Source organism: Thamnophis sirtalis, unplaced genomic scaffold (genome assembly GCF_051295495.1).
Source record: "Thamnophis sirtalis isolate CommonGarterSnake01/CBP01778 unplaced genomic scaffold, rThaSir2_p1.2 scaffold_7, whole genome shotgun sequence".
Lineage (NCBI taxonomy): Eukaryota > Metazoa > Chordata > Lepidosauria > Squamata > Natricidae > Thamnophis > Thamnophis sirtalis.
The window spans coordinates 17,322,667-17,337,647 of record NW_028261387.1 but is presented as its reverse complement, the minus strand read 5'-3'; the positions used below and the strand labels follow the sequence as shown (position 1 = coordinate 17,337,647).

General features: G+C 40.8%; 1 protein-coding gene across 31 annotated transcripts in view; it reads left to right on the top strand.

Annotated features, from left to right (window-relative positions):
- Positions 1–14,981, top strand: part of ADGRL2 (adhesion G protein-coupled receptor L2) — a 220,753-nt gene that overhangs the window by 153,954 nt on the left and 51,818 nt on the right. For all 31 annotated transcript variants that reach the window (XM_087719398.1, XM_087719396.1, XM_087719393.1 and 28 more), the window contains 2 exons: positions 12,127–12,423; positions 13,069–13,172. In XM_087719398.1, coding sequence (XP_087575524.1) covers positions 12,127–12,423; positions 13,069–13,172 — 401 coding nt within the window. The remainder of the gene's footprint in view (positions 1–12,126; positions 12,424–13,068; positions 13,173–14,981) is intronic.

Sequence of the window (14,981 nt, the reverse complement as noted above, 5' to 3'; positions counted from 1 at the left end):
TGAAGGCGCACATCAATTGCAAAGGCAGCATCAGATCCAGAGCATTGATGGCGGAGGCAGATGCACTCGGATGGTGGGCAGAGCATCATGTAAGTTCCATAAGAGCGGAACACATATCGGTGATAAACAATGTTCAGGCGGATTGGTTAAGCAGGGCCACTCTAGATCAGTCGGAGTGGCGCCTCCATCTGAACCTGTTCTGTCAACTGTGTCTCAGATTTGGCACTCCACTAGTCAACCTTTTTGCCACCCCAGAGAATGCCCAACATCCCCGCTTTTTCACCAGGTACAGCTCGCCTCAGACGGGAGGGGTAGATGCGCTCAACTGCCCTTGGCCCACGGGCCTGCTTTATGCTTTCCCACCATTGCCTCTACTTCCTCAGGTCATCAGGAAGATTCTGCTGGAACAAGTGGAAGTGCTGCTGGTGGCCCCTTACTGGCCATGGAGAACTTGGTTTGCAGACCTCACTAACCTCTCAGTCAGCCAGCCTTGGAGAATTCCCCAGGAATTGATCTCCCTCAGCCAGGGGTAATACAACACCCAGAGCCCCAGTGGCTCAATCTGGCCACCTGGCAGTTGAGGAGGATCTCCTAGCTCAAGCCAAATTCTCGAGGCAGGTCATTCATACCATTCAGGTGGCCCAGCATCTTTCTACCACCAGGATCTACGTAGCCATGTGGTCGGCCTTTTCCACCTGATGCAGCTCACATCACCTAGAGCCACTTTCTGCATCTCTCCCTCAAGTACTGGACTTCCTCCAAGAGGGATTCGGTAAAGGACTAGCTTCAAATACCTTACGATGCCAAGTCGCTTCACTGACCACTGTAATATCTGTAAACTCTTCCCAATCGCTCAGCCGTCACCGCAGTGTATAGGCCTTCCTTAAGGGCACATCGAACCTGCAGCCGCAGGTGATCCATCAATACCCATCCTGGGACCTTGCTGTTGTTCTAAGGGCTCCCTCAGTACCACCCTTTGAACCCCTCCGATCTTCTTCCATCAGGCACCTTTCTTTCAAGACAGCCTTCCTCACCACCATTACATTGGCGAGGAGGGTGTCAGAACTGGCAGCCCTGTCAATTAGGGAGGATTTGTGTCATTCTCTGGCTGTATCAATTCCTACTTTCACAGGGCCCAGGAGCTCGTTCTCCCAAACTTTTGCCCGAGACCCATGCATCCTAGAGAACGCCATTGGCATACGCTCAATGTGCGGAGAGCATTGAACATCAAGCGTACATCTCCTTCTGACACTCGGAGGCCTTATTTGTGTCGTTTCTCCCGGCGGCCATGGGCCAGAAAGTTTCATCTTCCACCATCAGCCGTTGGTTTAAAGCTTTTATTTCCCTGGCCTACGAGCACCAGGGTAGGCCTGCACCTCCCAGACTGACAGCACACTCAACCTGAAGTGCAGCGACTACTGTGGCCTGGGCTACCCAGGCCTCGATTGAGGAGACCTGCAAAGCCGCAACCTGGGCGACGCCATCCTTATTTGTTAGGCACCACAAGCTGGACAAATATGCCTCTGCAGATGCTGCCGTCGGAAGACGTGTCTTGCAGAGCGTGGTTTCTGCCAAATCTTGACGTGGATTGTGGACCTCATAGGAGGCACCCGCCCTAGTGACATTTTTCTTGGGCATGTCCCTTGCTTGGACACTCGAAGCAGTGCACCGGAGAATGACCATTGGCTTACCTGAAGGGTCGTTCTTGGTGCACTGCAGGAGTGTCCAACCCCACCCTGGGGTATTATTTCCAGAATGTCTTGCTTTTCTATGTGAGGATCCTTTGCCAGGCAGACATCTGTCTGGACCATGCCTTCATTGAAAAACTGAGGATGGAAGGAGCCAGAGGGTGTGGCCAAAGTTTTTTAATCCAGTCCTTGGGCAGTGGGACAGAATTTAACCCTTGCTTGGACACTCCAAGCAGTGCACCGAGAACGACCCTTCAGGTAAGCCAATGATCATTTCATTCTTCGACATCCATTTTCTTTTCAGGAATGAACGTTCAGGGACAAAGAACATCAGTTAAACTTTTTTAAAAAAATGATTAGAGTTTATACATACTGCTCAGGGTTGAAGCAGATATAAGCTATTGTTTCTACCCTTCTCTGCTTTTAGAAAGAAAATTGTCCTAATGATGTCACAGGGTCAAAATGTCCACCGCGGAAGCCAAGGCCTATTCTTGTAGAATATCTAATTTTAAGACCATTATAAGGAATTCAGCAATCACTTTACTTGTGATGCATTCAGTAATGACATCTTCAGAGACTCAACAAACCCTGTCTTTTATCTTGTAGCCTGTCAGTACCTGTCTGTACCACAACTTCCTTCTTCAAAATGGTTCAAATACTGCATTTGCCCTCTTTTCACCAAATAGAATTAATTTATCTCACTCTACCTTAGTCCCCCCATAGCTAAATATCATACTTAACCTCTGCCATGTCATTGTTTCCCTCTAAGAAGAGATATTCCTCATGTTACTTCTCTATATTATATTGCAGTGTCGGTAGCAGTGCCAGAATTATTTATAGAAGTGTTTCATAAAATGCTTAGTTTTCTATTCCTGCAGCATTAAAACCATAGCTTAAACTCAATCTTTCAGGCCCCATGTAAAATTAACTTCATGGAATATCAAGGGTTGTGGACAAACTAATTCTTTTAGGGCTTAAGGTATTTCTCAGACTTCATACAGTTTAAAGTTCAGTCCCTTGTATACCATTCAGAAGACTAGCATAGCCCTTGACCCGGGCAATAAAGCACAAACTTAAACTAAATCAGGGATTTAGTTTTAATTCCTTTTATTATATTGCTTTTTCACAGTTCCTCTAATGGCTCACAATGGTCTATGTGGTATTCTCCCCTTCTGCCACTGAATCTTAAAGAGCTCCAGCTTGCGAATTAGTTTAGGTTGACCCAAAGCTATCCAATGAAGTAAATGAAAGAATAGGAAACAGAATCCAGATCTTCTCATTCACAGTGTGGTAGGAGTAGATATTATTATTATTACAGCTATAGATGCTATTCCTGTTTACTACTTTGTTGTTTTTTTACTTTGATATACTGGCCTACATTGCTTTTGAACACTTCTTTAGAAAGGTAATACATTAAGAAGATCTCATTTCCTTTGTATCTAAAACTCAAGAATACGTTAAACAATTATAGCAATAGCAATGTCACTTAGACTTATACACCACTTCACAGAGCTTTATAGCCCACTTTAAGCAGCTTACAGAGTCAGCATATTGCCTTCAACAATCTGGGTCCTCATTTTACCCACCTTGGAAGGATAGAAGGCCAAATCAACCTTGAGCCAGTCAGGATCGAACTGCTGGAAGTAAGCAGAATTAGCCTGCAATGTTGCCTTTCAACCAGTGCACCCCCACTTATATTTGATTTTTTAAATATTATTTTATATAATATATTATTTTGGAGGAAATTTATTATTTTTCATCTGTTATATAACAGGAAAACCGTTTTCTGACTTTACAGGCTGATACTTTGATACACTTCCCAGAATTTCAAAATCCAAGATTAAAAACAGGATTAATAATATCTTCTCATATTTTCCATGAAAAATCCCCCCCTCCCCCCAATATTATAGGACTTTTTTCTGTCTTAAATATGGTACAGGTTTATTCCCTTTGACTCTGAGATCTTTTTTTCTTAATTACTCCCTGGACCGATCTCTTGTTGATATTTATGCATTTAAGTGATTTCTGGCACTTTCAGAGGCATGAAACTAGGCTGTATAACCAGACGAATAACAATGCAATTAGACCATATCAGCCATACTAGATGATACAATATTCTTCCAACCAATTTGCATGAGTTGCTGTAGTTACGTCTTTTGTTCCAACATGAGAAACTTCTCTCACTTTTCCTCCTTAAACAGCAGAGCTGTAATGTGCAACTACGCACCGCATTTCAGAATGCAGATAGGAATCCTGTAATCAACATGGATTTATTTTTAATTCCAACATACTGCATAAGTTTAAAGCAGCTGAGCATCATAGAGACAGTTTCCAAATTTCTAGGCAGTTATCCCAAATGCAGACAACAGCAAAACCCTTTTAACTAGTATGGCTACCAAATCGGCTGAATTGACTGATACCTTAAAAAAGAAGTTAATGCTAATTGTTACTTTCTGCCAAATACATCTTCTTCTGCAAACCTTGCTTAATGTCTATTTTGCCAAATCTGTTAGGATGCTTGTGGTGCCACCTTTAGGGAAGGAAGTGTAGTTATCCTCTATTCAGATTGTACGTGAGTAGAAATCTGACTTTTCCACAGGGTCTTTTAAATCATTCTAGGCATTTAGATTCAGTGTTTAAACTTTAAATAATTCTACAGCACAGGTAGCACGAGTACTAAAATTGTGCACGTCGTTTTTTTTCCAGACAAAGCAGATGTATTTCAGAACTCATTTTTTAAATAGCCACACTGATGGCAGTGGTATCTGTCTTTGCAAATGAACAGCTGCACATAGAGTGCCGCATGAAATTATATGCTCTTGTGATTTTAACCTCCTAGCTGGACTCAAAAAAAGAGTCATCGTGATCCCTTTTAGTGATGTTAAGCTGTAGGGCACAAGGGTAGCTTAAATGAGTTAGAAGCTGTCAGAAGTAAGAGGATCTGTGAGAGTATTAATTGCACTATTGTTGATACAGATTTCTGTCATGGAGAAATGACTTAATTAAACACATGGTGTCTAGAATATCAGTAATAAGGAAAACCTCCCCCAGATTCTTTCCATAGCGCCCCAAGATCTGAAGCAGCAGTGGCTTCTTGACACTTTCCCAAGCATTTGTGATGCTTTTGACAACATTAATTGAGAAAGCATTGGGAGTCTGGCTGCATTGTAATCAAAAGAAAATTACAGAGATTTCACAAGATGCCAGACAAGTACTTACAGAGAAGATAGACAGGTTTGAGGAGTCTGCTTCCTTTTTTTTTTTCTTTTTCAACAGGTAGGCTGAATAGAAAGTTCAGCAAGATTTCACAGGCGGGTACTCTATCAGACTAGCAATGAAACGTGGCACTTCACAAGGGTCTTTTATGTGTGTGTGTTGGCAATGGAAAATGAGAATCAGAGAACCATAACTTTCAGAAAGAGTTAGTTCTTGAGACTACTCAGCTAGAAACAAGGGAATAGGTAGACAGACAGATGTGTGCATTTTATTCTACATAAACTATATAGAATGTAAACAAGACAGGGAGAAAGAAAGGCCTAAGCATCAATTGAAGCCCTTCCTGCATTAATTTTTACAGATGACTGTATGAGGTCAGAGGTCCCAAATAGGCATTGAATGTGTGTAATATCAGGCACCTTAGGAACTTTAGAATAGATTTACAACCATAGAAAAAAAATCCCACCATAATGTCCTGACTATAATGTCCTCAATAAACTTGGAATGAAACAAGTAAGATGCACAATCAACTCTGGCTTTTTTAAACATTTGCAGAATGGATGGATATGGATGCTTTTACTTTTGACCATTATAGGAATGTTGAAAAATACCTGATTTTTGTGTGTGGCAGGGTGTTAAAATTCTTGTCCACATTCTAATAGAAGTAGATGTTTCTTGCTTTTTTTCTTTTCTCCTTACCCCCACTAGAAAGAAATATTCTTTTCAGGTTCTTTGAAAAACAGATGTCTTACCTATCTCCTTGTTTGCATTTGTGGTTGAATTCAATTTACATTCAAGAATACATGTTTCTAGAAGTTATAGCCTAAGGACAAAAGAGGTTTAAATCCTTTTTTTTAAAAAAAGCGTAAGCCTTTAGGAAATAAGTGTCAAAGAAAAAAAAATTAAACCTGAAAAGTGTCAAATCCGGTTGTTTCCAGAAGGCCTGAGTTCATAGGGAGTGAATGCTTGTCACAGTTTGTAAATTCCTCCAGGCAGGGACCTGTCTTTTCTTTGTTTGGAAAAAATGGAGAGAACACCAATACAGATACAGGTATTACTTTTTTAAAGCAAAAATTATGAGTTGTGTTCCTCCACCAGTTAATAATTCTTTTAATATTGCAATAGCTAGAGGCAGGTTAATACTCTGATGTGCAGGTGGACATACTAATTCTACCTTTTGGGATGGTAAATTAAAATGCCTTTTTTTTCCTAGCTGTTCCTTTTGATGACTGGCTGCTTGTTTCCTTTTCTTCTCTGTAGCTTTCCGGGAAATTGTTATTTACAATTCTCATACATTTTTTATAAGCTATGATGGATCTAATGAGACTTCCTTTCCTGAAAATCAGATGGTATTCTTAATTTCATGCAGGAAATACCATGGTTGAGCCCGCTTCCCACGCTGAATAATGATATTTCAGGGAGAGAAACGTTCAGTTTCACAAATTCCTTTTCAAGTTTGCTGTGCAAAAAGCAAAGCTGCAGGATTCCTAGTTGAATACAAGTAGTCCTCGACTTATGACCACAATGGAGCCCAAAAGTTCTGTTGCTAAGTCAGACATTTGTTCAGTGAGCTTTGCCCCATTTTATGACTTTTCTTGCCACAGTTGTGAAGTGAATCAGTTAATACGGTCGCTAAGTGAATTTGGCTTCCCCTATTGACCTAGTTTCTCAGAAAGTCACAAAAGATGATTTCATGACCCCAGGACACTGCAACCATCATAAATATGAATCAGTTGTCATGGAGATGCCTTTAACTGTCATAAATGTGAAAACATTCATAAGTCACTTGTTTCAGTGCCATTGTAACTTTGAAAGGTCTATTGTAAGTCAAGGACTATCTGTACAAGCTTCCCATGAGTTATCTGTTTTAAAATATTTCATCATATCTTTTAAAATCAGATTTGCTGGACCCATTGCTCCGCAGACTTATCAAACCAGAAATACAACTTAATGCCTTTTTTCCCCTCCTTTCATCTTTAAAACCACACATTCAGATCCTGGTTACCCGGATATAAAGTCAAGCTGTTTTATTTTTTGTTAAATCAATGTGTTGTAATGTTTGGGGTTTTTTGACCAAGAGTGGGTTCAAATTGCAATCTATCTTGAGAGGATTGATGTTATCGGGATAAAATGAAGAGAGAGATCCCATGTAAGCCTCCCAGATGGAAAGACAGGATTAGCAATCTAACAAATGTTGCTATCACTCACTGCAGACAGTATGTTGCTTAATACTTTTTCTCAAGCATCTTTCTGTTTTCCACTTGATATCTAGTGAAATAATCATTTTGGGATTTAGCTTTTGAACCTTTAAAAAAAAACCATTGAAAGTGACAAGTTCTTTTTTGCTAATTTTTTTTCTAGTTAATTGTTAATTTTCATGACTTTTACTCTACGTATTATACTATTTATTATCTTATAACTTACAGTGTAAACCATAAACATGCTAGTATATCAAATTATAAAATTAGTCAATATATATGTAAATACTGTGTAATCTATTAACATAGAAATGTTTTATGGAATGTGTCACAACAGAATTGGTACATTCCAGGCATAGTAATATAGAAGCTGCAACTAATTGAGGTGCATTAAATTGAGCTGATAATCTAGAGCTCCTACCACAAATTATTTAATTCATTGGTTAGAGTTGTGAAGTGTTCATGTTGTTACAAAGATGTTATTTTTTTAATATTTTCATATTTTTTCCCTGTGACTTTTTTTTAAAGTTGAAATGAATAACTATAGATATCAAACATAATAATTATTCTCAGTGAATAACAAGGGGAATGACCATTGGCTACCTGAATGGTTGTTCCTAGGCGCTGCGGGAGTGTCCAAGCATGGGTTAACTTCAGCTTGCTTCCCGAGGACTGAGTTCAAATCTTTGTGTAGCCACGCCTCCTGTTCCCCACAGAGGCTCAGTTTTAAAAACGAAGGTATCTGATCCAAAGGTTGCTGTATGGAAAAGTCCATGTCTTATAGGTGCTAGGTCCTGCACCTACAAAAGAAAAACCCCAGGGTGGGGTTGGACACTCCCGCAGCGCCTAGAGAATGACCATTCAGGTAAGCCAATGGTCATTCTCCTAGGCGCTGCCTGGAGTGTCCAAGCATGGGACATACCCAAGCTATGTGGTTCCAGGGTGGGAAGAAGGAATGTCCTGGGTAACAGGGGCCGCAAGGACCCACTGTAAGACCTTCCTTCCAAACGAAGCCTCAGCCGAGGCAAAGGTGTCCAGTCTGTAATTTCGAATGAACGGAGACGGTGAGGAACAAGTGGCGCCCGACATATCTCCTCATTGGGAGCTTGAGTGGCCCAGGAGGCCATCGTCGTGGGACTCTTCATGGAATGCACTGTTATACGAGGAGGAACAGGCCTGCCTTGTTGTTCATAGGCCAACTTTATGTATGCGCGCAGCCAGCAACCTACCCCAGGCCCTGGAGGGTTGAGGGAGAACTCCAGTGTTCTGCCCTCTGGCTTTGGCTTTGCTCAGGAGGGGCAAGGATAAACCCAGTTGTTGGATGCCATTAGCAATCCCCTGTGATATTGCCCATTGAACCACTTCCTGCATTGCTTGGGACAACTCAGGAGCCTCCCTAGAACTAGGGCCAGTGGGAGGAGCCTCTTCCCCCATTAGAGAACAAGCCTCTTCCATTCTACCTCCTCCAGAGAGGTAATAGGAGACCTGGGGGAAGCCCTGGAAGGGTTGGGAGAAAATCCAAAGTCCCCTTCATCTGCCAGAGATGGAGAGCCCTCGCGTGGAGTCTCTACCAAGGGAATGTCTGTAGAAAATAGTGGTGGAGGTGGTTCCCTGGCTTGCACAGTTTGTGCCTGGGCACTAACTGCCTTTTGAAGCTGTCTCTCCAGGGCCTTCTGTCTCCTTTCAGCCAACCTTTCTGCAGCTTTTGAGACTTTCTTGGCTTGGGGCTGTTTCCCTTTTGCAGGGCAGCCTGCACTGTCCCCCTTAGCAGCAGGGTTGGGCCTGCTGCGTTTGTTAGCAGGAGGTTCAGCTTGATCCCTGGCTTTAGACACGTTCCTGCTGGCCATGGCACACTTCTTTCTCAGTCAGAGCTTTAGATGTGATAATCCCAGTAATGCAATTGTTCTGTAAGTATGCCCCTTTAATTCAGTCCAAGTTCTGATAAAAACGGGGCCTTGCCGGGATCAGTAACAGTCAGCAATATTTTGGAACCAAAAATGGAAGTCCCAAGGTGCTGCAGATCTGTGCAGTGATAAAGCAAGGAATGGCCTGAAAAAGCCAAACTCCTTGCAGCCGCTCTCAATAGTCTTCCTGGGGGGGAGGGAAACCTGCCTGGAGGCCCAGAGCAAGATCCCAAATTAAGAAGCCCTCCCAGCAGCGATCTGCTGTGGAAACCAGGTTGTGGCAAAGCAAACAGCTTGAGAATAAAGCGTGCCGCTTTTTTTTTCTGTTCAAAATGACCGCCGCAAGCTATGGAGCGCACCGGGGAGCTGCCGGCAGTTCGGAGAGCTTAGTAGAGCCTCCGTTCTAAATTTAGACCACCGACAGCGAACTCAGAGGGATCCCTACCTGCCTACTTGCCCCTAGAGCTCGCCAGCAGCCACTGACGAGCCTCTCGGTGGTACCTCAACCGCGGTGGTCTTGGAAGGCAGCCACGCTCCAAGCACCTGTTCCACGCTTCAATTAGGAATAAACTTTCCTCCAGTGATTTTTAAAGGAATCCTAACACTATATGCTAAACACAAAAATAAGAAAAAAGGCTACACTAACTGATGGGAGAGTCCAATTTGCTGTTCAAGGACTGGAATTCCCCAACTACATCCTTTTAGGACGACTTGGTTTTTAAAACTGTGCCTCTGTGGAGAACAGGAGGCGTGGCTACACAAAGATTTGAACTCAGTCCTTGGGCAGCAAGCTGAAGTTAACCCATGTTTGGACACTCCAAGCAGCTCCTGAAAAGGAAAAAAAAGAATTCCATCGCCAATCCAAAGAATTACATTGCCAATCCAAAATGTTAATAATATAGATTAAATCAGTTACACAAGATGGCATTTTGGAGGGATTTGGTACAACCCTTATTTCTACATAAGCATTTAATTTAAATTTTAAAATCTAATCCTGATAATTTTAAAAATAAGTGACAATATTTTCCTTTGATATTGTTATTGTGAATTGTCTAGCAAACCTATCAGCTTTTTTCCTAGAGATAATTTTAGAGAGCTTCTAGAGACTACAGCACATCTTAATAGATCTTGATTCAGGAAATAAGTCAACTAGAAGTAGATTCCAAATCTCCATTGCTGTTTAGAAATTTCAAATGTCTGCATTCTGACCAGCACTGGGAAGCAACCAATTATTTTATCCTCCCCCTATCCTTGAGAAAATGAGATTAACTTGAAGACATAGTAGGGGAGAAACCTGCACAAGTCAAGAGGTTCTTTTCCAGATAACTGTTGTTTTTTCTAAAAAATTAGAAATTGTAAAGGATGTCCATGTAAGAAAGAACTAAGGGAGGAAATGACATCACAATAAACATGCTATTAGTATAGTTTCAAACAGATTCTATGGGAATTACCACTCTCTAGAGCCTTGAAGTCTTCATGTTCCTTTTCAAGATGCACTTATTCCCTTATTATTATGAGCATCATTATCATTTTTATAAATGTCATTTATAGCTTATTATAACTTAAAAACATTAAGGTAGATTAATAAATGCACTTCTTTAAAAAAAGAATGTATGAGGTTTAGTGAGAGAACTTTACTTCTTTTTCTCTTGCTTCATTTCTACTGATTTGCATGAAGAAGTAAAAATATCCAAGCGTTTAGATAGAAGGACTAAAGCAAGTTTAGTTTAAGTATTTTTTTTTAAATAGAAGCAAAGACATGGAGTATATTTCAAGAAGCATCATCTATTTATGTCTATTATTCCATTCTAGAAAATATAGCTGGGTCTCATCCCTTCCATAGCCTTTATTTTTGAAATGGGTATGAGATATAACACTCCCTATACAATATAATAATGAATAGGAATAGCTCTGCGTAAAATAACAACACCTTAGATTCTTGGGAAGAACTCAATGTGTATGAAGGCCAATTCTAGCTAGGGAATTGGCAGCTGTGATTTCATATTTTTATGTATTTAATAATAGTGTTCATCATCATCATCATCATCATCATCATCATCATCATCATCATCATCATCATCATCATCTATTCTAAACATCTGGCTGACTGTGTGACCAACCATAACTCCTTTTTTTTGAATTCTTAAGTGTTGGCAGGAATTCAAATCATTTACAAAGATCCAAAGTAGCTTGGATTCTATTGAAATAGCTTGGAACATGGAACTGTTACCCTGATTATTTCTGGACGAATTGATAAAATGAACAATTCTAGAAGCTAACAGAGAAGTTTACTTGTTGAAAACTAGTTTTCTCGGATGACTAGGCAGTGTGGTTGGCTTAAATTAGTTCTTACTTTATTAGAAAGTGATGTTTAAGGTCTGAGATGTCGAAATACTGAGATAAGACAAGCATGCAACGTTCCAGTCTCCCAACTGCTCCCCGCCCCAACTTGGATCTAATCAGGTATGCTAGAGATCTCTGAAACAAGAATGTCTGCTGGGCGGCAAGATGTTACACTAATTATCTTTCTTCAAGTGACAGAGTGAGTGACATCAAGTAGGGTGCTTTCTTTTTTTGGAGATTTGTTGTTGTTGTTAAACAACCTAGTTATTTATAACCTGTCCCTCGGTTGTAGGGTTTCTTTGTTTATTTTGCCTTTTTCCAATGTGAACATTGATTTTATCACTCCGATCAATATAATTTTACGATCTTTTATTAAATGTATCTGTTGTGAGTAGACAATTTGGTATTAGTGCCTCCCAGGCTTTAGAAATATATCTATCAATTTGTATTCAAGAGATAAGAGATATGTGCAGACACTGCCATGCATTGCATCTAAGTATGGATTATGTGTTCATCTTTATTAATATTCTTAATTCTTACTATATATTTTCCTCTGATTATCTGGAAATCCTCTCTGAAGGAGAAGGAGAATGTTTCACAACTGTTCTTATTCATTCCTCCTCCATATAACATTTTCTTTTGTTTGTTTATTGATCAAATTTAAAATCTTATCTCCCTCACAAGGGGATCTGGACAGTATACAGATAACATATCAAACCCTACAAATAGTATATCAAATTTAAAAGGCAAGTAGTAACATTACTTTTCCCTTTACAGTGCCTACCACAGCAGAGACAATAACTCCATCCACAGAGCTATTCAGAACAACTGTATCTACCACAAGCACTACCCCACACAAAGTTCCTGTTAGCACAACTATGGCTGCAGGAACCAAAGAAGATAGTAGAGGCCCCAAGTCACCACCAGCAGTTTCTACAACCAAAATTCCTCCCGTTACAAGTTTTTTCCCTCTGCCTGAGAGATTCTGTGAACCAGATGTGGCCCGGGGGATTAGCTGGCCTCAGACTCAAAGGGGAATAATGGTGGAACGTCCCTGCCCCAAAGGAACCCGTGGTAAGTTTTTAAAAACAAATCAGATGTTTGACAAAATCTGTCTTGAACTCCCTTTTTTATCCTTGCTGACTACTCTTAAGCTATATTTCATTTGATTTTTCTTTCTTAGGAGAATATGACATCTTCAGGTTTTAAGCTATAGAGGGCATTGAAGCCTAGAAATGTACTTATGGTCCTTTTTCTGTTTTCAGATTTATTTATATTCCACCTATAAAATTATTATTTTATAAATAACTCAAGGCAGCAAACATACATAATACTTCTTCCACCTCCAATTTTCCCCATAACAACAACTTTGTAAGGTGTGTTTAGCAGAAACACAGTCAGTTACAAAACTTTCTCACATCTTTCCCATGAACTCTGTTTTGATTAATTCCAGGACAAAGAAGACAGCGGGCATTCATTTTTTATTGATTTTCCGGGAACCCAATATTATTAGCACGGCTTTAGTTTGCTATTAGTATCCTGTATTTTTTTTAAATCTCATCCTCAGCTAGCATTTCTTTATCATTAAAAGTTGAATATATATTAAACCTTAGTCCGATTTTTTTCAGGTTACAAAGATGTATGGAAGATTAAAAAAGGGAAAAGAAAAGTTCATAACTATATAAACAAGTTTGGTTTCTTTTTGGGTATCTTTTATAGGAACAGCTTCATACCTCTGCATGATTTCCACAGGAACATGGAACCCTAAGGGTCCTGATCTTAGCAACTGTACTTCACACTGGGTAAACCAGCTGGCTCAGAAGGTGGGTTGGAATAATATATTAATATGATAGCATGCCTAATCTGAGAATTTGTAGATGAATGTTTAGTTCATCACAGGTGTTAGGAATAATGAGAATTGCATTGCTGTCAGGATACACCTTGGATTCTATCTGGGGTTATCAGATCTAGGATGCAAAGTTTCCACCAGCCACTAGATGGAAAGAAATGGTTAGGCCAGTGATGGCGAACCTATGACACGCGTGTCAGTGCTGACACGCGTAGCCATTTGGGGTGACACGCACAGGATTTCATGCGATTCATCCTCGGCTCCTGCACGGCCGCCGAGGATGAAAGAATCTGTGCTGGAGGAATGGGGGGGGGACATGTGATCTCCCCCGCCCACACTCACTTACTGTATCGCCGCCGCCCCTTTCTGAGCGCAGGGGCTGCTGGTAAGGCGTGCGTGCCGTGCGCATACACGTCATCAGCGCGGCGAGGGAGGACCCGCAGGAGAGGAGTGCGGAAACAGTGCGCGCCTCTCTCCAGTCAGGCCGGCACAGAGAGTCTACTTCTGGGACTGTTGGTTATGACCGCACCACAGCAGGGAACAGCAGAGTGCCAACGGGAACTGTGAGCACCATTAGCAGCAACTATTGGGGTGCCATGGACTTGTAATTGCCCACAATAACTGAGATAAGTGAGGGGGAGGTTGTGTTAGCTTGTTAGGCTAGTTAACCCCTAATTGGCTATCTATAATTCTATCTGCTGTCACTGGCCCACTGATGGAGCACCCAAAAAATAAAAAACAAAGGTTAAGTAAAAGGAGTGGTAGTGGCAGTGGCCGACCCTTTCAAGAGACATGGAGCGAGATGTATGGCATTATAGAAAAAAATGGCAGATCATTTTGCCTTCTATGTACTGAAACGGTAGTAAGCAGAACGTGGAATATAAATAGACATTTTGAAACTAATCATTCCCAGCTCTTGGAAAAAAGTGAGGATGAAAGAAGTTACTAAGCAGGTATGTTAAATAATTTGTTTTTGGTTTATTAAATACAATTATGTATTGCAATTATACATTTTTGTAGTTTAAACTATAAATTGCACAAAATTATGTTTTTGTCGAAGTGACACACAACGCGAGTTATGCTCGATTTTTTGTCGATTTTTGACACACCACGCCAAAAAGGTTGCCCATCACTGGGTTAGGCTTTCTGGATTCCTGTTGGAATCCAGTGGTTCTTCTTTGGACTTTCTCAGAACAGATCTGATATCATTAGGTCCACCCACAATCATTCTTGCTTTTATAGATGATGTGTAAAGGTCATATTTAGCAATAGCAATAGCAATAGCAGTAGACTTATATACCGCTTCATAGGCCTTTCAGGCCTCTCTAAGCGGTTTACAGAGAGTCAGCATATTGCCCCCAACAATCTGGGTCCTCATTTTACCCACCTCGGAAGGATGGAAGGCTGAGTCAACCCTGAGCCGGTGAGATTTGAACCACTGACCTGCTGATCTAGCAGTAGCCTGCAGTGCTGCATTTAACCACTGCGCCACCTTGGCTCTATAATTTAGTTGGACGGTTAATTGTTATGACACAAGTCCCTGAAGAGACACAGTTTTATGTTCTTCATGTGCCTAGGAAGAAAAAGATGTACATGATTTGATTTGTTTTATAGTTTTTACATCCCATCCCAATCCTCAAATTCTGGCCCCGCATGAAAATAAATAAAATAAAAATATCTATACCAACCCATGCACAGAGGTTGTCTTTCACATTCATATCTCTAGGGCTCTTCAAAGCATTGCTCAAATCAAATATTTATTATGGTCAAGTCCAGCATACTA